The following is a 22,746-nucleotide window of genomic DNA, read 5'->3' as shown; positions in this document are numbered from 1 at the left end:
GTCGAAAATTGGCCACTTTTCGGAAAATATCCCTGTACTATAGTACAGGGAAATTTTTGAAAAATGGCCGATTTTCTACCCTTTTATTTTTCGACATAAATGGTTACTATTGCATAATAAACATGTGCAGAGTCGAATAATGGGTTCTGCGCATGTCAATTGTGCTATCATAACTATATTTGACATAAATGGTTACTATAGCATAATAAACATGCGCAGAGGCGACTAATGGGTTCTGCGCATGTTAATTGTGCGATATTAACCAGTTTTATCGAAAAATAAATAGGTCGTAAATTGGCCATTTTTTTTGAAAAAATTCCTATACTATAGTACAGGAAAATTTTTGAAAAATGGCCGATTTTCGACATAAATGGTTACTATTGCATAATAAACATGCGCAGAGACGACTAATGGGTTCTGCGCATGTTAATTGTGCGATAGTACCCAGTTTTATCGAAAAATAAAAAGGTCGTAAATTGGCCAATTTTGACAAAATTCATATACTATAGTACAGGGAAATTTTCGAAAAATGGCCGATTTTCGACCCTTTTATTTGTTGACGTAATTGGTTACTATTGCATAATAAGCATGCGCAGAGTCGAATAATAGGTTCTGCGCATGTCAATTGTGCTATCATAAAACCATATTTGACATAAATGGTTACTATAGCACAATTGACATGTGCAGAACCCATTATTCGACTGCGCATGTTCATTATGCTATAGTAACCATTTATGTCAAAAGTGGTTCCTTTTGACATAAATGGTTACTATAGCATAATAAACATGCGCAGAGTCGACTAATAGGTTCTGCGCATGTTAATTGTGCTATAGTAACCAGTTTTATCGAAAAATAAAAAGGTCGAAAATTCGCCTTTTTTTTCGAAAAAATTCCTGTACTATAGTATAGGGAAATTTTCGAAAAATGGCTGATTTTCGACCCTTTTATTTTTCGACATAAATGGTTACTATTGCATAATAAACATGCGCAGAGACGAATAATGGGTTCTGCGCATGTCAATTGTGCTATAGTAATAGTAACCAGTTTTATTGAAAAATAAAAAGGTCGAAAATTTGCCATTTTTTGAAAAATCCCTGTACTATAGTACAGGGAAATTTTCGAAAATTGTTTTTCATGTTTCTTGTATTTTTACTTTAGTTTTAAGTACTGTATTAATTTAAGAGGGAGAATATTGAATAATAATATCATTATGGTGTTCAATAGTCTCTCTCCGGGGTATTTAATTCTAAATATTCCAGAAATAAAATTAATACTCTAATAATAACTAAACAAGTTTAAGTGAGTATTGAATAAAATAATTATTGACTAAAATAATTATTGACAATTATTCGTAGGGCAGTACCAAATTATTTTATGTTTAAAACAACAACATTACACAGCTTGCTGTGCAATTAACACCATTGTTGTGCACTTTAATGGGTTTCCTCTAATAGTACAGAGATTTTTACATAACATAGCCAAATTTCGACATTTTTATTTTCGATAAAACTGGTTACTATTACATAATAATTGAATTTTGAAAGGTGCGTATTTTAGCCATTTTTCGAAAAAATCCCTTGAATAGTACAGGAAAATGTTTGAAAAATGGCCAATTTTCGACCGTTTTATTTGTTGACATAACTGCTTAATATAGCATAATAAACATGCGCAGAGTCGAATAATGGGTTCTGCGCATGTTAATTATGCTATATTAAGCAGTTATGTCAACAAATAAAACGGTCGAAAATTGGCCATTTTTCAAACATTTTCCTGTACTATTCAAGGGATTTTTTCGAAAAATGGCTAAAATACGCACCTTTCAAAATTCAATTATTATGCAATAATATTGCTATATATGCGTGTACTGTATATTGCATTATTATCATCTCATAATAGACGCATAGTAGTAAGCAGTTTTGTAAAAAAATAAAAGGGTCAAAATTTGGGTATAGTACAGTGATTTTTTTTTTTTAATGGCAAAAATTGCACTTTTCAAAATTCAATTATATGGTCTGGTCTGAACTGCGCATGTTACCTCAATGCCTATTTTAAACAGTCGAACTGTTGACATTTTTCTACAAAAAACCTGTACTTAATAGTACTTTACTGGGAAATGTGTTTGAAAAATGGCAAAATTTCGACTATTTTTTAATGCCATGCTCAGAATCACATAATGTGGTTTGTGAATGTTATCTCAATACATATTTTGAAGGTTTGGAATTTGTCCATTTTTAAAAATATTTTATACATAATTGGTTACTACCGTATATCATAAAGTTTCCAAACATTGTTTAATTAATTGTATTAACAATTCATAAATACAGCATGAGTATTATTAATAAATTATTTCTGTAAATTCTACAGCTAGATGTATATTGTTGTTTTATTCTATTTTGGATACAAAATATTTCAAGTTTTAACACAAAATGTATGGAACACTATAAATTTCCAAAAAAAAAGGATTTACATTTTTAAAAACATTAAAAATACTTATGGGCATAATTTCACCTCCTAAGATCCTGTGATTTTGAATGAAATGAACATTGTTAATTATGTCTAGAGTAGCGCACCATGAATTTGGACGTTTAAAAAACTAGAAGCGAAAATGATGGTACCAATCAATATTGCTAATTACTATAATTTTCCTAAATTATAGTAATACAGGGTTTCATTTTTTAGATGGAGGTATAAGTATATATTGTAAAGTTTCTCCACCATTCTTTTCTATATACTCAGCCAACTGTTGAATGTTTCTTTTAGGACTTATGATGAGGTACCTATCATCGTCTTTGCCGTATGAAGTGCTTTTTAAATTAAATTTACGGCAAGTGGTGTGCAACACTTTTCTTTGTTCATTATTCAACTCGGAAGAAAACACCAGGTCATCTTCACGACCTTCGATAGCAAAATTCTTCACCATTTGTTTGAGGGAAGTTATATCAGTTTGTTTAATAGTTGAAGTACCAAAACCTTTACGGTTGCTTTTTTCTACAACCATCACCGGTTCTGCTCGGCCCTGGCCTTTCTTTCCTAGGCCACCTTCCCCAGACCACCCCATTTTCTTAAGGAGTTCCATGCCGATGCCTGAGGTAATTTTTTGTTCATCCTCTGTGTTGACCTCCTTCATGCTAACAGCATTACTTTGCGCATTTTCATGCTCATGGAATCGAGTTTTGATAGTATAGCAACAAGTCTTTAACAAATTAACTGCCGCTTCAGCCACTGCGTGCTTCACCGCTTTCTTGTCTTGGTTGACTGCACGTGCTACCACTTTATCCCCTAGCAACAACGTCGCTAAATAACCAGTTTCCTTATTGTGACTGACAGGTGAATCAGATATCTCAATAACAGCTTCAACTTTGTTTCTTGCAGCTGATGACATAATTGTGGTTATTGGGACCTCATGCGTTGAACTTTCAACAAGAATAAAGTTCCCAAAACCGTTTTTATCAGTATTTGAATTTTTACTCAACAATGTCACTGAAGGCTTACTTTTTACGTCAATGTCGCTCTCTGATTGTTTGATCGTTGCACTCTTTGCGTCCGCAACTAAATCGTTGGAAGCAAGATCAATAAAAAGTTCAGTTGTGTGTTTACGTTCGTCCTCTACAACATAGTTCACGTTCTTCACGCAAACATTTGGATTAAACAGCATAGTGACAGCGTCTGCAAAACACTTGCGTTTAGCCTCAGTTTTGTTCAAACTCTCTGATGAGCAAACTAGCAAATCACCGATGTATAGTCTACATAACCACGATGTTGCCATCACAATTTTCTTCTTCTTTCCTTTTTTGATTGGATTATCAGTGATCGGTTCTTTCTTCTCTGTAAACGAAATGTCCGGATGAATTCTTGCTTTACTAGCAGTAATATAGAAAATATCGATAGCGTTTGATTGATTTATGGTTGATTGAGGAGGAAGTTTCCTGATAAATGTTTTTAAAATGTCTGGTAATTCCTTACAAACGGAATCATTCTGATGACTGATGGATGGCTCTTCCTTGGCATCAGAGTTCTTTCTAATCTTATTGGCTGGGGTATCTTCAGTAGGTTCTGAAGATGCTCTTTTTAAACTTGTTTGTTTTGGTGTTTTAGTTGTAGTAGTATTAGTAGTAATTGAATCATACAATTGCAGATCAATTCCACTTCCAAGAAGTTTTACCTTTTCCATTAGTTCAGTTGCATATCTACAGTACAATATAAATTTTATTTTAAATAAGGAAACCATACCGAGTCAAATTCTCCCAACACTTAACAAAAACAAATATTGCAATAATGTAATTACTGTAGGGTCCTATTTTTAGCATTTCAATTGGCCGAGGATAATTTAATGCTACTGTTAATAGCAAAACATTGGGAAACATGTTAATAATAAGATCCTAGTGCAAAATTGTGTAGGAAAACATTGTTTTGTAAAAAAAACAAATGAAATAATTACATTGGTTTGATGTGGAAAAAACTTTAGACTGTAATATCTGAATAGAAAGTGGACATGGTATCAAGATATGTTTTTCAGTAATTTAAATCTTGGATTACTGTATGTAGTAGTATTTGCGAAAATTTCAATTTTGAAAATTCCAACTAATGTCTGATTTCGCTTGCACGTGTCACATGATAGCAAAACAGTTGCAAAACAATGTTAATAATCCTAGTGCAGAATTTTTAAGGAGAAATAAACATTTTGTAAAAACCAAATGAAAGAGTAGGTCATACAGTATCCCTGATTACACTGGTTTTGATGTGGACAAAGACATGTTTTGAAAGTGGACACATACGGTACAGAACCATTGAACATGTAATACTGTAGGTACTCACCCATTTTATTATTGAAGTTGAATGGAAGAAGGTACAGTAATTAACATCAATTAAAAGTTCATTTTAGTTTGTTTTTTTTGGTGGTGAAAAAAGGTTGGCGCCACCACAATGTTTTTAGGGTAAGTTAAATTTGGTAAATCTGGCAGTAGAATAGAATATTTGCCAAAATTGTCCTGCAGACCAGCAATGTCAATATGGAACAATTTGTGTCTTGGTAAACTTATTTATTAAAAGTTAAAGATTGTCCCCATGAATAAATAAATAAAAAGCAGGCACATTACTAAATTGATTACCTAAATTTTCTTACCAATTTGTGTTTAGGGGTCGTTGGGGATAATGCCTGCAGCCAAGTCCTTCACTTTATCCATCAATTCTGGGTGATACCTACCACATGAAAGCACAATGATTCATTGTTAATGTTGTGTATTTGATCTTTACCGTGGATATTTGTCATAAACAAGATTAATGTGCAATTTGTAAATAAATGTTGTGGTTTGTTCTAGAGTAGGCCTACCTTTTAGGCTAGTAGTACTTACAGTACTAGTAGTACTATTCAACGATATGGATAGATAGAGATAGGCCTAGATGATCTGAACTTAAATAAGAATTACAGTATTAATTATTAAATGATACAGTACTGGCTGCACCAAAAAAAAACTAAAGCTGAACAACAAACAAATAAATATAACACTGGCATGCTGATGGCAAGTTAATATTAATTAAAGGGTCTACAAATATTTTATTACAGTACTGTTACAGTATTTACTTTTATTTAATTTTACTGTACAGTATTTTGAAATATTATTATTAATAATATTCTCTCTGACTGTCTGATGAGTCTGTAGTGTTACAATAATATTATTCTTAAGGTAATAAAGTTGAAACTTTCCGTACACGCCGAAAACTTGCCACCATCAATATCAGAACAAACCAAAGCAAGAGACGAACAACAAACAAAGCTGTAGTAGGCCTAGTCCTATAGTATACATCGTCACTACCTATCCCTTATCATGCGGTACTTACGTGCTTCCATCGTACTCCATATTTGACCAAACCATGGACAGGCATACAATTTGTCGTTCTGGATAATCTGCCCAATTTCTAAGAAGAAACTCCTTTCTTGCTAGCCAGTGTCCTTTAGGTTCATACTCTTTTCTGTACTTCTTCTCGACATAATCTGCTAACTCGTCAGAATTCATTTTAATTACAAATTTACTTTACTTTTTGTAGAGAAAAATTAAAACTGTACGCTACGTAACGTAAACACTCGAGTTAGCTAAAAAGCGCCACCAAGCGGTAACTCAAGGTATGACAAGCAAACAACGCTGAAGTTAATACCTGTATATACTATGGAACGCCATCACTGCCTCCGGCAGCAAACGTTAATTCTATTCGGCTCTTTTAGCATTACGTTCGGCTCTTTTAGCATTCGGCGCATTTCTATTCGGCCCATTTACCATTACGTTCGGCTCTTTTAGCATTCGGTGCATTTCTATTCGGCCCATTTACCATTACGTTCGGCTCTTTTAGCATTCGGCGCATTTCTATTCGGCCCATTTACCATTACGTTCGGCTCTTTTAGCATTCGGCGCATTTCTATTCGGCTCATTTAACATTACGTTCGGCTCTTTCAGCATTCGGCGCATTTCTATTCGGCCCATTTACCATTACGTTCGGCTCTTTTTTATTCGGCCCTTTTTTATTCGGCGCAATTAAATTCTAACCTTTGACATGGGGTCAAATGGAAGAAAATCAACGGCTGGAAATGAGTCTATGAAAAGTTTACAATTCATCATCATGCGCCAACCATGAGTAGCCAATCGATTAAAGATGTGTTGAATAACCTAAATTTAAGTAATCTTTTAACAAATTTTGAGAGAGAAAGGGTAAATGATTATTATTATTATTAAATGTTAGTCTGACACTAGGTCTAAGCTAGGCCTAGGCCTAGGCATGGATTAAAGAATAGAAGGATATGCATCGACGGTGACATCAAACGATTTTACAACGCGCTTGCCTATACTAAAGCACTGCTGCCAATCAAACAAACACGTTCATTGAACTCCGTGTCTCTAACCGCGGCCCTCTGTAAAACGCTGCGAATCAACTGTTACATTTTTTGAGACCAAAACGTAACCATGTAGAAATCGTATGCGCAGTCTGAATGTTCTATTGACATGTCTGCGTCGATGATTAATTGATAACAAACATATATTGCTGAATAATTCTGTTTTAGTTTCATCACAATCGGACTACGAAAAGTTCACTTTCTTACGACTGGTAATTTTAGGTAGTTGGTAATATTAATAAAATATGCCATTTTTATATTTGAATTATCATTATTTGCCTGCCATCTTCTGTCATTAAAAATTGCGTTAATCTATAGAATATTAAATTATGCATTTGACCATGTATGTTGTTAGCGTGGCCGGTGTTCAGACATACAACAATCGTGTTTTTTAATATATGGCTAAGCAGTGGTTTCTTCATAAATCTCCTTAATTATCGATGTGATTATATTTAAACTGTAGTGCCTGGTGATTGGCTAGTGGTTATGTCATCCACATCACATCCAATCACCGGGCCTAATTGAATGAAAACAGCGATCCCTGATCCGGGATTGGCTGGCTATGTATAGTTGCGATTCGTTACCTAGCGGTCGTTTTGAAAAGTACACGCAGGGCAAACTTGATCACGAACAAACGAAGTAGGCCTACCTATTATTATTATTCACACAAGAAGTAAGACAACGGTGAGTATTTAAGATTAGCCTAGGCCTACCTAGGCAGTATCAATGTCGGCAAATCATAGGGTTTACTAGCCCAGTTTAGCCTAGTTAGTACAAGGCCTGGGCCTAGCTAGGCTAGCATTCTTGCTGATTTTGTAATTTTACAACAAATGAGACAACTAATAGTTATTGTCTCAGATGTAGGGCTACTACAGGTCATAAAATGCTACTTTAATCATCATAAAAAAATCATTAGCGTAGATCAATCGCGGCAGAAACCAACATAGTCAATAGTTGACCATCTACAAACATCATGCCACCAAAGAACGCGCGAAAGAAGCGTAGTAGCCAACAAGGTTAAATGTCGTTGCACATGTGCAGTAAACAATATATTAGGCACGCGACCGTTTCGTTGTTACCATGCGGTTAATTAAACTGTAACATTGTGGGCGGTCCGCGGTCTGTCGGCGAGAGTCAAGGAACCCTTGATCTCACGTCGATGCATATCCTTCTATTCTTTAATCCATGGCCTAGGCTAGATCTGTAATATAAATTGTATGGGTAGGTAGAAGGCCTAAACTTAAAGTGAAATATCCTGATAACCCACGTCACACAGTAGTAACACACACAAAACAGTAGCTACACGTGATACAGAAAAACTATGAGGAGATGCAATCTAAACAGTCATGGCCATTTTATGGATATTGACCCTAGCTAGACTTGTTAGTTTAATATAAAGTATGCCTAATAATAATTACTATAACTAGATGGCACGCTCGCTTCGCTCGCGTACCATCTAGGTCGTGCCCACAGATGGTTCTCGAATACACAGTATTTCCAGCGAGAAAAAAATGGAGATTTCAAACAGTGTACGTACCGCAGGACTATAATACATATTGTCGTTTACAGAAACGAATAAATATACACAATGATTTATGTAGTCAACCAAAATTAGCACCCTGGGAATTACTTCCGAGAGAAAAACAAAATGAGTCAAATTTTTTTATTTGGACTCATTTAAACAAACCCAATTTGTGTTTTGTATGTAACATTAAGGGTTGAGGGATGGGGGAAGAAGATGGGTACAAAGAGGAAACATTTTAAAATATATTCTTATCCACTCAGTAACGAAATATTGTTTTTAATGTTTTATAGGCCTATAAATAATATACCACTAAATACAGTAAAACATTTACGATTTAATACGGTACTTTGTTAAAACTCTCACTGTCATAGTCGATTGAAATAGTAAAGTACACCACTACGACGCTTATATATTTTTAAATTATTAATTAATACAAACGTTGAGAAGCAACTGTCAGTAATAACATTTATTTATTTGTATATTATATGTTTATAATCTAACAGTAGGGCCTACCCACACTCACAGTAATAAAGTTTATTTGTATATATTTTTATATTACATCTAACAGTACCAACACTCACAGTAAGAAATTTGTGATTCAAATTGTGATCAAAAGTGGTTAATACCTTAACAGTATTGTACAGCATTGCAATACTATTTATGTTTATTCTCCAAGGGGGCCCATAAATCTAAATCTATACCTCTATGGTTAAACCAAATAATTTGGAATGTTTATTTCTATATTATATGTTTATAATCTAACAGTAGGGCCTACCCACACTCACAGTAATAAAGTTTATTTGTATATATTTTTATATTACATCTAACAGTACCAACACTCACAGTAAGAAATTTGCGATTCAAATTGCGATCAAAAGTGGTTAATACCTTAACAGTATTGTACAGCATTGCAATACTATTTATGTTTATTCTCCAAGGGGGCCCATAAATCTAAATCTATACCTGTATGGTTAAACCAAATAATTTGGAATGTTCCATTCATCACAAATCAATACATTTGTAAAAACGTATATTAAATGTATCAAAATAGTATTTTTTAAAGAAAATCGGCCTGTCTTCAACATTATGATGCTGTACTCGAACTGTTCAACCGGTTTTCAGCTATTAAAAACAATTATCGTAGGAGGAGATAGGAAAATGCGAAGCCTCCTCGCATTTTTGTGGCGGGTATTTTTCAAGACGGACATCCATTAGACAGTGTATACCACGATCGGAAAACACCCCTATTTGGGGCAAATCGTTGAACCTAAATTCGTTTTAATCGTCAATAACTAATTATCTAACTTAATTTAATTAGTAAACAGGGTTACATCAGGTGGTTAAAATCAGTACCGAAAGTACCAACCAACTTTATATACCACCGTGTAAAAATTCTAGAAGTAAGGCGCGATTTACCGAATTTTGCCCTTACGTAAATTTATATATAGATAATAACTATAGTTAATACTTAGTAGGCAGTCCTAGTTTCTATAGGTCCAGGCTAGGCCTAAGGCTAGGAGGAGGGCCTAGTACTAACCAGGGCCATAAGTACTAAAACAGTCATAGAAGAGGCCTACCTAGGCTAGGCATATAATATTTTTTACTAGGCCTAGCCTATGCCCTATACTAGGCCTAGGCCCTAGTTAATAATGATTAATTACTGTATATTGATTTGGCTTATTTATTTTATTTATAAAAAAAAACATTCTAAATTTTAATGTATTGTTCACCCTGAAAAAAAATAATTCTTAATAATTATCTTACTTTTTGTTTAATAAATATGCAATTTTTTGTAATGTCACATAATTGATAGGCCTAGTTATCCACTATATAATAAAACTATATAAAATTAAGTTTAAAAAAAATAGATATAATTAAGAAATAAGTGAATAATAATCTTTATATTTTTAATCTTTAAGTAGGCCAATTCAAAGCAACCCTGTATTTTTGCATGCAAGGTTGTTATAGTGTGTACAATTTCAGACTCTTATTATCATTTCAGATTACAAGTGATGAAGTTGGTGCTTTGACGGACGCACAGCTAACAAGTCTGGGGGTTGCAACCCTCGGAGACCGTCAGCGTCTACGAGCCAACTGTAGACAGACAGGTATAAGTCCTATAATTGCAATCTCTATGTACTTAACCCCCTTTTTACCCCTTTTTCTTGACACCATGGCTATCCACACAATAAGTCGTAAATGGAATCCCCTAAAAGCGTCCCTCCCTCCAAATGGTGAATGGTGAAGAAAGAAGATGGAGCGTTATAAACAAAAAAAGAAAAAATTTAGGCATCGTTGGGTTTGGGACCATGAACACTAAAGGAGCATAATCTACCGTTCAGCCATCCAATTGGCTTACGATGGAGCTATGTCATAACCGATTATTCTTTATCAAACTTCTATTGATGTATTCTGCCTTATTTACTTGTGAACATATTCTTTTGATCTTGTTCATTTTAAAACTTATTTTGATGACCATCGACACATGTTATCCTTCATGACCTTTGTTTTCATGTGTTTTTTTGTATTAATTTAGCAATTTACAGTATGAATTTTGTGTGTGTGTGTAAAGATCAATTTTGTATTATTGGCTTCAAATACTGTTATCTATTTATCTATTTATGTTTTTTAATAGGATCCATTTTGTCCAGATTTTTGCCAGTAGGCAAAACTAAGCCATATGCAAAAAAAAAAAAAAAAAAATATCATCATGGACAAGAAAGGTGGTTTGCCTGGCTGAGCCAGATACAGATGCAACACCTAAAGCATGTAGAAAGCAGATGCTGGCAGAGGCCGGACTTGGAGGAAAAAATGTTACCGCGCCCGATATAAATGCAACCCCGGAAGAATTTGAAACAGTTTTATTCGCCAGCTTCCCCAAGCTGAAAAATGCAGGGGGATTTGAAATCATGCTCTGCTTTGGGAATGAGAGACAACTTTTACCTCTGAAGGGAAGTTATACCCCTTTAAACATCAGAGATAAGTTAGGGCAAGGCCGAATTTACTTACGGCCAATTCAAAATGCCTTAAGTATGGAAGCAGAGTCTGTAAGTAAAATAGCTTAATAGTTTTTATTCATACTGAGATATTATGGATAGTATATCATTCAATTGTTTTATTGTTTTAGCTTCAATTGCTACATTTACAGATTGTGATAAATTATTTTTATTCATTTTAAATTTGTATTGTTTTTAGAACATTGAAGAAAACTCAGGATTGGTTCAAAAATACATCTGTAGTCGTCTGAATACTGTACGAACACTAACACACAGTATAGCAGCAATTTCAGAATACTTGAAGCCTTCACAAATAAGGCTTTCCAATACTTCTTTTTTGATGACATATGTATTAGCTTTCCCTTTATTTAACAAACTTGAATTTGTACATTCATCTTTTATTGCTGTTACTGTAGCCACATCATACACACCAACAAGCTGAAAATCTGTGACACTCAGAAGTTCTACTACATCAGTAGTGATCTATATTAAATAAGAAATAATAAATATTTATTCAATACATTCTCTATGATTTTTTTCATCATACTGTTATTTGTTAAACATATACTTTAATTATAGTTAAATATGGTCAGTTTTGGCTTTCAAAACCTGTCCGGCCAGACCTTTTTTAACCGCCAAAACTAGTCCGGCCTGGATAAAATCGGTCTGGGCAGTAGGACTGTTTTTGACCGCCAAATATGGTCCGGTATTACAAAATTAGTCATAATATATACTGTATATCATTCATTCAAAAAAGGTATTATATTGAAAACTACAGGGTTTCATTTGTGATTTTAATATTATAAATTAAGCCTGTTTTTTAATTATCATTATTAATAATGAGTACTATTGTTAGGCTTTTTGTGTACAATAATCCACTTTGTTCTTTTGTTTTAACATCCTCATTTTCATGATGTTAAAAACAATTTAATTCATTACTGATTTATGGTTAATCAATCAATAAATCAGTTCAATCATTACAAAACACTTATACCAATATTGATTTGGCCTAGGAAGAAGGGACTCAATCATAAAATAAAATCTAGCTGGCAATTATATCAGCGTCTCATACGTTGACATGAGTGTGTGGCAGGCTGAAATCTGACTGAACATGTACCTAAGTCATGTTTTTAGAATAAAATTATACACTTAACACGCTGCGTTGCGTATCGTTCTCACGAATAGGCTCAACACAGGCGTATAACTATAGCAGTGCATACTGCGTAGGGCATATCTGATTGGTCAATTGCAGCCGCCATCTTGGCACTTCTTGAACTGCGATAACATTGCAGTTTGCCATCTAGCCTTCGGCTATATAATTATTAATATCATTGGTACTACTACGTACTACTATATATAGTATAGGCCTAGGCCTACTACTACTAGACATTTTGTAATGTTGTATGGCTAGGCTAAAACAAAAGTGCTCAAACAAACAGAATTAGTCTAGGCCTACCTAGCAGAGTAGGCCTAGGCTAGACCTAGAGTAGTAATAATAGTCCTCTAGGAAAGCGTAATAATAAATAGGCTAGGTCTAGCCCTATTGTGTTAGGATTGTTTGGGCTAGCCTACCTAGCCTAAACTACTACTAAACCAATACTACCACTCTAGTCTAGCCTAGGCCTATCGAAATTATAGTAATATTTTGATTGATACTCTACTATCTATAGTACTACTAGCCTAATTAAGTAGAATAGAAGGCCTAGGCCTAGCTAGTAGTAGGCCTAGCCTAGTATAAACTACCCTATTAATTATAGGCTAGGCCTAGTAGGCTAGTAGGCCTACTAGCTAGCCTCTTGGGTTGGCAATAAATCAAACCTTTTCTCTCTCAAAATGGTCAATAAGGTGGGACAATTGCAAGTTCTCTAACACATTAATTAATTAGTGAACCAAACACTCTGCAGAGCGCAGCAGGCTGTATGTTTTGTAAACTTTTCATAGACTCATTTCCAGCCGTTGATTTTCTTTCATTTGACCCTATGTCAAAGGTTAGAATTTAATTGCGCCGAATAAAAAAGGGCCGAATAAAAAATAGCCGAACGTAATGGTAAATGGGCCGAATAAAAAAGAGCCGAATGCTGAAAGAGCCGAACGTAATGGTAAATGGGCCGAATAAAAAAGAGCCGAATGCTGAAAGAGCCGAACGTAATGGTAAATGGGCCGAATAGAAATGCGCCGAATGCTAAAAGAGCCGAACGTAATGCTAAAAGAGCCGAACGTAATGGTAAATGGGCCGAATAGAAATGCGCCGAATGCTAAAAGAGCCGAACGTAATGCTAAAAGAGCCGAATAGAATTAACGTTTGCTGCCGGAGGCAGTGATGGCGTTCCATAATATACAGTACACCTACCTTATTTACAAATTTAGAGCATAAATTTAGAATAAATTTTTTTTAAAGAAAATTAAAGATATATTGTCCCCCTGAAAAAAATAATGCATTTTTTGGGTTAAATATGCCATTATTTCATTGTCACATAATAGTTATTCACTAAAACTGGATAAAAAAAAAAACATTACCTTTACTGTAAAATTAAAATTAAATTGCCTATTGAAAGTTTTATTTTTGTTTTTCATTTTTTAAATTCATGTTTTTGGTACAATACATATTTAATTAAAAACCATAACAAGAAAAAAACTCATCAATTGATGCAACACCAGTTTTAATATTTCTATTCAAATTCAAACCTTTTTAATGTAGTTAATGCAGATAAAACAACAAAATAACAATTGGATTTAGTTCTTACACATTTTTCTTCTTTCATTTTATAAATTAATGTTTTTGGGAAAACACATGTTTAATATAAAATGCTTAAAAATAAAAAAACTTATCTATTGATGCAACACCAGAATAAACAACAAAATAACAATTTTCTTCTCTAACTTAAGACAATAAATACATTTTGTTTTTCTTATTTGATTGCAGTAGGCCTATTATGATTTCGACATTTTACATTTCTTTAATTTTCTGCAATTTTTTTTTTTACATTTACCGTAATAACCTTTAAAATCATTCTGCAACAATATAGTTTTTATTTATTTTTCTACATTACACAACATTTGTGGAGGAACAAGTGTATGTTGTAGGGTACTACCACCTTTCTTATCTACAAACTCTGCCAACTGCTGAGCATCTCTTCTACGACTGACAACAATAAATCTGTTATCATCATCTTTGCCATAAGATCTACTCTTCAACCTGAATTTATTGCATGTATTTTGGATTATTTTTCTCTCCATCCTACTCAATTGAGAAGTAAATACCAAGTCCTCTTCTTCTTGTCCAACAGCATAGCGTTTCACCATTTCCCTTAAGGCATCCTCGGTCAACGGAGGGGCACCAATATAATGGTTGCGTGATTTTTTTACCAATGGTTCTTCCAAATCACTGTTACTGTCAAGATCATCTTCATCAATTTCTTCAGTTTTCATGGAAGGCTGCACATCCATTTTTGGAGTACTTGTCAGATATGTTGTCCAAGATTTTGTATAGTTTGCAAGTTGACAATATTGCTTTGTCCAGTGTCATATTCATCAGACTTGAGTGTCCTCAGAGTGTAGCAACAAGCTTTTAATTTCTGCAGTGACTTCCGAGCAACAACATCTTCAACTTTCTTTTCATCATTATGAACAACAGAAGCCACTAAAAGCTCCGAAAGTTTCAATATGCCTAAATACCCGATGTTACCTTTATATTTAACAGGAATGGTGGACATTTCTAACAGAATGCGGACTTTATTAATTTTCGCTGAATTTCTTAGTACAGCAATGTTACTCTTGTGGTGAATGTCGGATTCAATGATAATAAAATCGCCAAACCTACTACTAGTATTCTTTTTTGTTTTAGAATAGATTTTGTTAAAATCCCATGTTTTAGGAGGATTACACAATGCAAAGGGAGTATTAATAGGCTCACTAAAACAAACATCTACAGATTCAGCAGAAAACCCTAAACTTTTACGGAATTGCCATTCTTGAGATGATGACATTTGTTTCCTGATGCCTCGTTTCTTTTTACGAGCTTTACCAGACCATCGCATTTTCTTTATGATATCCATTCCAGTTCCTGAGGTAATCTTCCTTATAGCATCAAAAACACATTCTTGTTTAGCCTCAATTTTGTTGAAATTTTCAGCAGAGCAGATGAACACATCTTCAATGTATAAGGTACATATCCAAACAGGGTGTATTCTAACATTTTGTTTCCTCTTCGTTTTCCTTTTCTTTAATGTTGTCATGGTAACAGTATACTTCCTTTCAGTAAAACTGAATTCAGTATGTAAACCTGATTCAATTGCATAATTACAAAACAGTTCTGCAGCATTTGGATGTAGAGCGTTGACATCAACTCGTAGTTTCGCAATGAACAACTTGAGTCTTTCTTTGATTGTGCCATCAGTTTGTTGACTGGTGGACAGACACACATACTGACTGCTTTTCCCTTGAGACGATTCGTTATTTGCATGCATTTCCGGTGGGTAGCTTTTTCCTGGAAGATGGTTAGCGTCCATGCTGTGCTGGTGTGCTGATGTTTCCATGTTTGATTGGTGATTGTGCTTGTCTATAATGGTCAGTTGATCAGTTAGTCTCTGCTGATGAGAATTGGAAGCTCTTGCAAGATTATCAACATCTGCAATTAATTCTGGTGAATGCCTACAATAAAAAAATAAAAAGGTATATTCTATTAAAATCATGTGAACATCAGGTCTACTAATCTACGGCGGTAAAGTGTTATACTGTACCATCATCATACTATCATTTTATATTATGTAGCAAGGCTATCACCTACTGAAGTAAAATACTATTGTAGTACAGTATTCTAAAATTAATGCTATATCTTATCCTCAGTAATAGATCAAAACTCTGGGACTACCTGACTTGAAAAAAAACCATGCAAAATTGACTTTGAGCAAACTTTACCTAATCATTTTTTCTTGAGGTACCAGAGTATGTTCTTGTATGGTACTACCACCTATCTTTGGTATAAACTCTGCAAACTGCTGAGCATCTCTTTTACGACTAACAACAAATTTGTTATCATCACCATTTCTATAAGATTTACTATTCAACTTAAATGTTGTGCCTGTATCATGAATAACTTTCAAATGTGCACTGCTCAGTTGAGAAGTAAATACCAAGTCACTGTCTGGACTGGACTGTTTCACCGTTTCTCTCAAGGCATCTTCAGTTAACAGACTGGCATCATCAGTAACAGCACTACGGTTGCATGATTCTTCAACCAATGGTTCTTTCACACGTCTGTTAGTATTAAGATAACCTTCATCAAATTGTTTAGTTTCCATGGAAACATTACTTAAATGTTCAGTGTTATAATATTGATAATATCCGTTTTTCCGAGTATAGCAACACGCTTTTAACTTCTTCAGTGACTTTTCAGCAACACATTGTTTAACTTTCTTTTCATCTTCATGAACAACACAAGCCACTACAATATCACTAAGTGTCAATGTACCTAAATACCCAATTTCTCCTTTATATTTAATAGGAATGGTTGAAATTTCCAACAGGATGGCAACTTTATTAATTTTCGCTGAATTCATGAGCACTGAGGCAGCATTATTATCTACAGATTCAATGATAGTAAAAGCACCAAACCCACTAGTATTCTTTGTTGTTTTTGAATAGGATTTAAATTGTGTAAAATGCAATGGTTTACTTTCAATATCTGAAGACCTTGTCTCTGCAACATTCTCTAAAGGAGTATTTATAGGCTCACTAAAAATAACATCTAAAAGGTTCTTCTGATTCCTTTGGTTACCATTATAAAGTTTGTTGGTTAATTTAGAGTTTGTTTTGTTCTTGAATTTAATAACAGATTTAACTGGAAACCCCAAACCTTCTCGAAATTTCCTTTGTCGAACGAATGAAATTGGTTCAATGATACCTTGTTCATATTTACCAAGACCACCATTACCAGACCATCCCATTTTCCTTATCATCTCCATGCCAATACCAGATGTAATCTTCATTGAAGTATAATTCATGTATGTCTTCTCTGTGCCACTGTGTTCACATTCATTCACAAACAAATTACTCTCTTCATCTAGTTTACCAACCACAAGTTCAGATGTGTGCTTGCACCAATCTGCACTGTCAACTTTATTTATGTGAAGGTCTGGTTGCATCAACATGTTTATAGCATCAACAACACAGTCTTGTTTAGCCTCAACTTTGTCAAAATTTTCAGAGGAGCAGATTAATACATCTTCAAAGTATAAGGTACATATCCAAACAGGGTGTGTTCGAACATTTGTTTTCTTCTTTTTCACTTTCTTTAATTTTGTCATGGTAACTGTATACTTCCTTTCTGTAAAACTGAATTCAGTATGTAAACCTGATTCAATTGCATAATTACAAAACAGTTCTGCAGCATTTGGATGTAGAGTGTTGACATCAACTCGTAGTTTCGCAATGAACAACTTGAGTCTTTCTTTTATTGTGCCATCAGTTTGTTGACTGGTGGACAGACACACATACTGACTGCTTTGCCCTTGAGACGATTCGTTATTTGCATGCATTTCCGGTGGGTAGCTTTTTCCTGGAAGATGGTTAGCGTCCATGCTGTGCTGGTGTGCTGATGTTTCCATGTTTGATTGGTGATTGTGCTTGTCTATAATGGTCAGTTGATCAGTTAGTCTCTGCTGATGAGAATTGGAAGCTCTTGCAAGATTATCAACATCTGCAATTAATTCTGGTGAATGCCTACAATAAAAAAATAAAAAGGTATATTTTATTAAAATTATGTGAACATCAGGTCTACTAATCTACGGCGGTAAAGTGTTATACTGTACCATCATCATACTATCATTTTATATTATGTAGCAAGGCTATCACCTACTGAAGTAAAATACTATTGTAGTACAGTATTCTAAAATTAATGCTATATCTTATCCTCAGTAATAGATCAAAACTCTGGGACTACCTGACTTGAAAAAAAACCATGCAAAATTGACTTTGAGCAAACTTTACCAAATCATTTTTTCTTGAGGTACCAGAGTATGTTCTTGTATGGTACTACCACCTATCTTTGGTATAAACTCTGCAAACTGCTGAGCATCTCTTTTACGACTAACAACAAATTTGTTATCATCACCATTTCCATAAGATTTACTATTCAACTTAAATGTTGTGCCTGTATCATGAATAACTTTCAAATGTGCACTGCTCAGTTGAGAAGTAAATACCAAGTCACTGTCTGGACTGGACTGTTTCACCGTTTCTCTCAAGGCATCTTCAGTTAACAGACTGGCATCATCAGTAACAGCACTACGGTTGCATGATTCTTCAACCAATGGTTCTTTCACACGTCTGTTAGTATTAAGATAACCTTCATCAAATTGTTTAGTTTCCATGGAAACATTACTTAAATGTTCAGTGTTATAATATTGATAATATCCGTTTTTCCGAGTATAGCAACACGCTTTTAACTTCTTCAGTGACTTTTCAGCAACACATTGTTTAACTTTCTTTTCATCTTCATGAACAACACAAGCCACTACAATGTCACTAAGTGTCAATGTACCTAAATACCCAATTTCTCCTCTATATTTAATAGGAATGGTTGAAATTTCCAACAGGATGGCAACTTTATTAATTTTCGCTGAATTCATGAGCACTGAGGCAGCATTATTATCTACAGATTCAATGATAGTAAAAGCACCAAACCCACTAGTATTCTTTGTTGTTTTTGAATAGGATTTAAATTGTGTAAAATGCAATGGTTTACTTTCAATATCTGAAGACCTTGTCTCTGCAACATTCTCTAAAGGAGTATTTATAGGCTCACTAAAAATAACATCTAAAAGGTTCTTCTGATTCCTTTGGTTACCATTATAAAGTTTGTTGGTTAATTTAGAGTTTGTTTTGTTCTTGAATTTAATAACAGATTTAACTGGAAACCCCAAACCTTCTCGAAATTTCCTTTGTCGAACGAATGAAATTGGTTCAATGATACCTTGTTCATATTTACCAAGACCACCATTACCAGACCATCCCATTTTCCTTATCATCTCCATGCCAATACCAGATGTAATCTTCATTGAAGTATAATTCATGTATGCCTTCTCTGTGCCACTGTGTTCACATTCATTCACAAACAAATTACTCTCTTCATCTAGTTTACCAACCACAAGTTCAGATGTGTGCTTGCACCAATCTGCACTGTCAACTTTATTTATGTGAAGGTCTGGTTGCATCAAAATGTTTATAGCATCAACAACACAGTCTTGTTTAGCCTCAACTTTGTCAAAATTTTCAGAGGAGCAGATTAATACATCTTCAAAGTATAAGGTACATATCCAAACAGGGTGTGTTCGAACATTTGTTTTCTTCTTTTTCACTTTCTTTAATTTTGTCATGGTAACTGTATACTTCCTTTCTGTAAAACTGAATTCAGTATGTAAACCTGATTCACTTGCATAATTACAAAACAGTTCTGCAGCATTTGGATGTAGAACGATGGCATCAACCGGTAGTTTCATGATAAACAACTTAAGTCTTTCTAGTAGACTCTTCTTGATTGTGTCATCAGTTTGTTGACTGGTGGACGGACACACATACTGACTGCTTTGCATTTGAGATGATTTATTGTTCTCTTGCATAGCCAGAGTACTCTTCTCTGGTAGATCATCAGTGTTCTGTTGTGCTTGTGATTCCATTTTTTCTGTGCAATCAGTTTGCTGACTGATGGACAGACACACATACTGACTGCTTTGCATTTGAGATGATTTATCGTTCTCTTGCATAGCCAGTAGAGAACTCTTCTCTGGTAGATCATCAGTGTTCTGTTGTGCTCGTGTTTCCATTTTTTCTGTGCCATCAATTTGTTGACTGATGGACGGACACACATACTGACTGCTTTGCATTTGAGATGATTTATTGTCCTCTTGCATTGCCAGAGAACTCTTCTGTGAAGGATCATCAATGTTCTGTTTTTCTTTTTTTGGCTGGTGTTTGTCAATAATGGTCAGTTGAGCGGTCAGTCTCGGCTGATGAGGATCAGAAGGTCTTGTAAGATTATATGAACATGTGCCATCAATTCAGGCGAGTATCTAACAAAATAATCAGGACAAAATTGTAAATTCGATTATAACCATAAATAATGCAAAGTTTGTAAGTTTAAATAAATAATCTTGAGGTTGAATCTATGAATTATTTTGGAGTTCAATAGTCAAAAATTAAAAAAAAAATGGTTTGTTTGCTGTCAAATTTGGTAGGGGCTTGTGGAAATTTATTTTGTGTGTGCTATATATATGCTCCTGTTCGGTACACCACAGAGGATCAAGCTAGCCTAGCTAGCCCAGGCATTTATTTCAGCCTTATAAATTATTAAAACTCAGTACAGAATTCTAGTAGTAGTAGTTGGGCTACTCTCGTTCAGACCCAGTCTGGGCTGATTTGTGATGTCACCATGCCTCTGTGCCTGTATGGTTTGGTAGGCTAGTCTACCCTTAGCTAGCTTCAGTCAGGTTTTTTAGCCTTCTACTACGGGCCTAGCCAAATGAGACACCACTGGGCTGGGCCTGGCCCCTTCGCATTAATATTCAGAGCGTCATTTCGACGATCGAGCATTCTCTACTTCTACGGATCGCCATTTATGCCTTTATTTATTTACGAAATAGAAATAGTACTACGGTAGCTGCTCCAGTGGACCAAATTTAGCACTCTGGAGCGCAGTGATATAAAATAGAAATAAGTCACTAATTTTAATATATTTTCGTATGTTAATACACTGTGCTCAAGTGAACCTAATTTGGCGCCAGTGGAGCACAGTGATATGAAATAGAAATAAGTCACTGAATTTTAATAACTTTTCGTATGTTAATACACTGTGCTCAAGTGGACCCAATTTGGAGCCAGGGGAGCACAGTGATATAAAATAAAAATAAGTCACTGAATTTTAATATCTTTTCGTATGTTAATACACTGTGCTCAAGTGGACCCAATTGGGCGCCAGGGGAGCACAGTGATATAAAATAGAAATAAGTCACTGAATGTTAATATATTTTCGTATGTTAATACACTATGCTCAAATGGACCTAATTTGGCGCCAGTGGAGCACAGTGATATCAAATACAAATACTGTAAGTCACTAATTTTAATATCTTTTCGTATGTTAATACACTGTGTGCTCAAGTGGACCTAATTTGGTGCCAGTGGAGCACAGTGATATGAAATAGAAATAAGTCACTGAATTTTAATATCTTTTCGTATGTTAATACACTGTGCTCAAGTGGACCCAATTTGGAGCCAGGGGAGCACAGTGATATAAAATAGAAATAAGTCACTGAATTTTAATATCTTTTCGTATGTTATTACACTGTGCTCAAGTGGACCCAATTTGGAGCCAGGGAGCACAGTGATATAAAATAGAAATAAGTCACTGAAGGTTAATATCTTTTTGTATGTTAATACACTGTGCTCAAATTGTGTCCACTTGAGCACAGTGTATTAACATACGAAAAGATATTAAAATTTAGTGACTTTTTTCTATTTTATATTACTGTGCTCACTGGCTGGCGCGCCAAATTGGGTCCACGTAAGCACAGTGTATTAACATACGAAAAGATATTAAAATTCAGTGACTTATTTCTATTTTATATCACAGTGCTCCTCTGGCTCCAAATCGGGTCCACTTGAGCATAGTGTATATTAAATACGAAAAGATATTAAAATTCAGTGACTTTTTCCATTTTATATCACTGTGCTCCACTGGCGCCAAATTAGGTCCACTTGAGCACAGTGTATTAACATACGAAAATATATTAACATTCAATGACTTATTTCTATTTTATATCACTGTGCTCTCCTGGCGCCAAATTGGGTCCACTTGAGCACAGTGTATTAACATACGAAAAGATATTAAAATTCAGTGACTTTTTTCTATTTTATATCATCATTGTGCTCCACAGGCTCCAAATTGGGTCCAATTGAGCACAGTGTATTAACATACGAAACAATGTTAAAATTCAGTGACTTTTCTCTATTTTATATCACTGTGCTCCCCTGGATCCAAATTGTGTCCACTTGAGCACAGTGTATTAATATACAAAAAGATATTAACCTTCAGTGACTTATTTCTATTTTATATCACTGTGCTCCCTGGCTCCAAATTGGGTCCACTTGAGCACAGTGTAATAACATACGAAAAGATATTAAAATTCAGTGACTTATTTCTATTTTATATCACTGTGCTCCCCTGGCTCCAAATTGGGTCCACTTGAGCACAGTGTATTAACATACGAAAAGATATTAAAATTCAGTGACTTATTTCTATTTCATATCACTGTGCTCCACTGGCGCCAAATTAGGTCCACTTGAGCACA

The 22,746-nt window shown here is 34.6% G+C and overlaps 2 protein-coding genes and 1 long non-coding RNA gene across 4 annotated transcripts; 1 reads left to right on the top strand and 2 right to left on the bottom strand.

Moving 5' to 3' along the window:
* Window positions 1-1,226: 1,226 nt before the first annotated feature.
* On the bottom strand, window positions 1,227-6,078 carry LOC140050070 (uncharacterized). Of its 2 annotated transcripts, XM_072095078.1 has the most exons (3): window positions 5,839-5,900; window positions 5,123-5,199; window positions 1,227-4,187 (listed from the first exon to the last, which is right to left on the bottom strand). In XM_072095078.1, the coding sequence occupies exon 3, from the start codon at window positions 4,169-4,171 to the stop codon at window positions 2,669-2,671; it is 1,503 nt and encodes a 500-aa protein (XP_071951179.1). In that variant the 5' UTR covers window positions 4,172-4,187; window positions 5,123-5,199; window positions 5,839-5,900; the 3' UTR covers window positions 1,227-2,668. The 2 variants fall into 2 exon arrangements, with proteins under 2 accessions (XP_071951179.1, XP_071951178.1); XM_072095077.1 differs by lacking the exon at window positions 5,123-5,199 and having other exon boundaries at window positions 5,839-6,078.
* Window positions 6,079-6,337: 259 nt separating this feature from the next.
* LOC140049202 (uncharacterized) lies at window positions 6,338-11,693 on the top strand. The gene is made up of 4 exons (XR_011845212.1): window positions 6,338-6,701; window positions 10,411-10,516; window positions 11,044-11,455; window positions 11,604-11,693. It is a non-coding gene; the product is annotated as an uncharacterized lncRNA (long non-coding RNA).
* Window positions 11,694-14,862: 3,169 nt separating this feature from the next.
* Window positions 14,863-19,491, bottom strand: LOC140049201 (uncharacterized). Its single transcript, XM_072094032.1, has 3 exons — window positions 18,392-19,491; window positions 16,322-18,124; window positions 14,863-16,054 (listed from the first exon to the last, which is right to left on the bottom strand). The coding sequence occupies exons 1-3, from the start codon at window positions 19,474-19,476 to the stop codon at window positions 14,866-14,868; spliced, it is 4,077 nt and encodes a 1,358-aa protein (XP_071950133.1). The 5' UTR covers window positions 19,477-19,491; the 3' UTR covers window positions 14,863-14,865.
* Between the last annotated feature and the right edge of the window lie 3,255 nt (window positions 19,492-22,746).

Source organism: Antedon mediterranea, chromosome 5 (assembly GCF_964355755.1).
Source record: "Antedon mediterranea chromosome 5, ecAntMedi1.1, whole genome shotgun sequence".
NCBI lineage: Eukaryota > Metazoa > Echinodermata > Crinoidea > Comatulida > Antedonidae > Antedon > Antedon mediterranea.
This window is presented reverse-complemented; position numbering and strand designations above follow the sequence as displayed.

Excerpts from the sequence above, each read along its gene's own strand:
- LOC140050070 (XM_072095077.1), bottom strand. The coding sequence starts at position 6,014 with ATGAATTCTGACGAGTTAGCAGATTATGTCGAGAAGAAGTACAGAAAA. Across the intron at positions 4,188-5,838 it reads ATGGAGTACGATGGAAGCAC|ATATGCAACTGAACTAATGG; the intron begins GTAAGTACCGCA and ends ATTGTACTGTAG.
- LOC140049201 (XM_072094032.1), bottom strand. The coding sequence starts at position 19,476 with ATGAATTATACTTCAATGAAGATTACATCTGGTATTGGCATGGAGATG. Across the intron at positions 18,125-18,391 it reads CCTCAAGAAAAAATGATTTG|GCATTCACCAGAATTAATTG; the intron begins GTAAAGTTTGCT and ends TTTTTATTGTAG. Across the intron at positions 16,055-16,321 it reads CCTCAAGAAAAAATGATTAG|GCATTCACCAGAATTAATTG; the intron begins GTAAAGTTTGCT and ends TTTTTATTGTAG.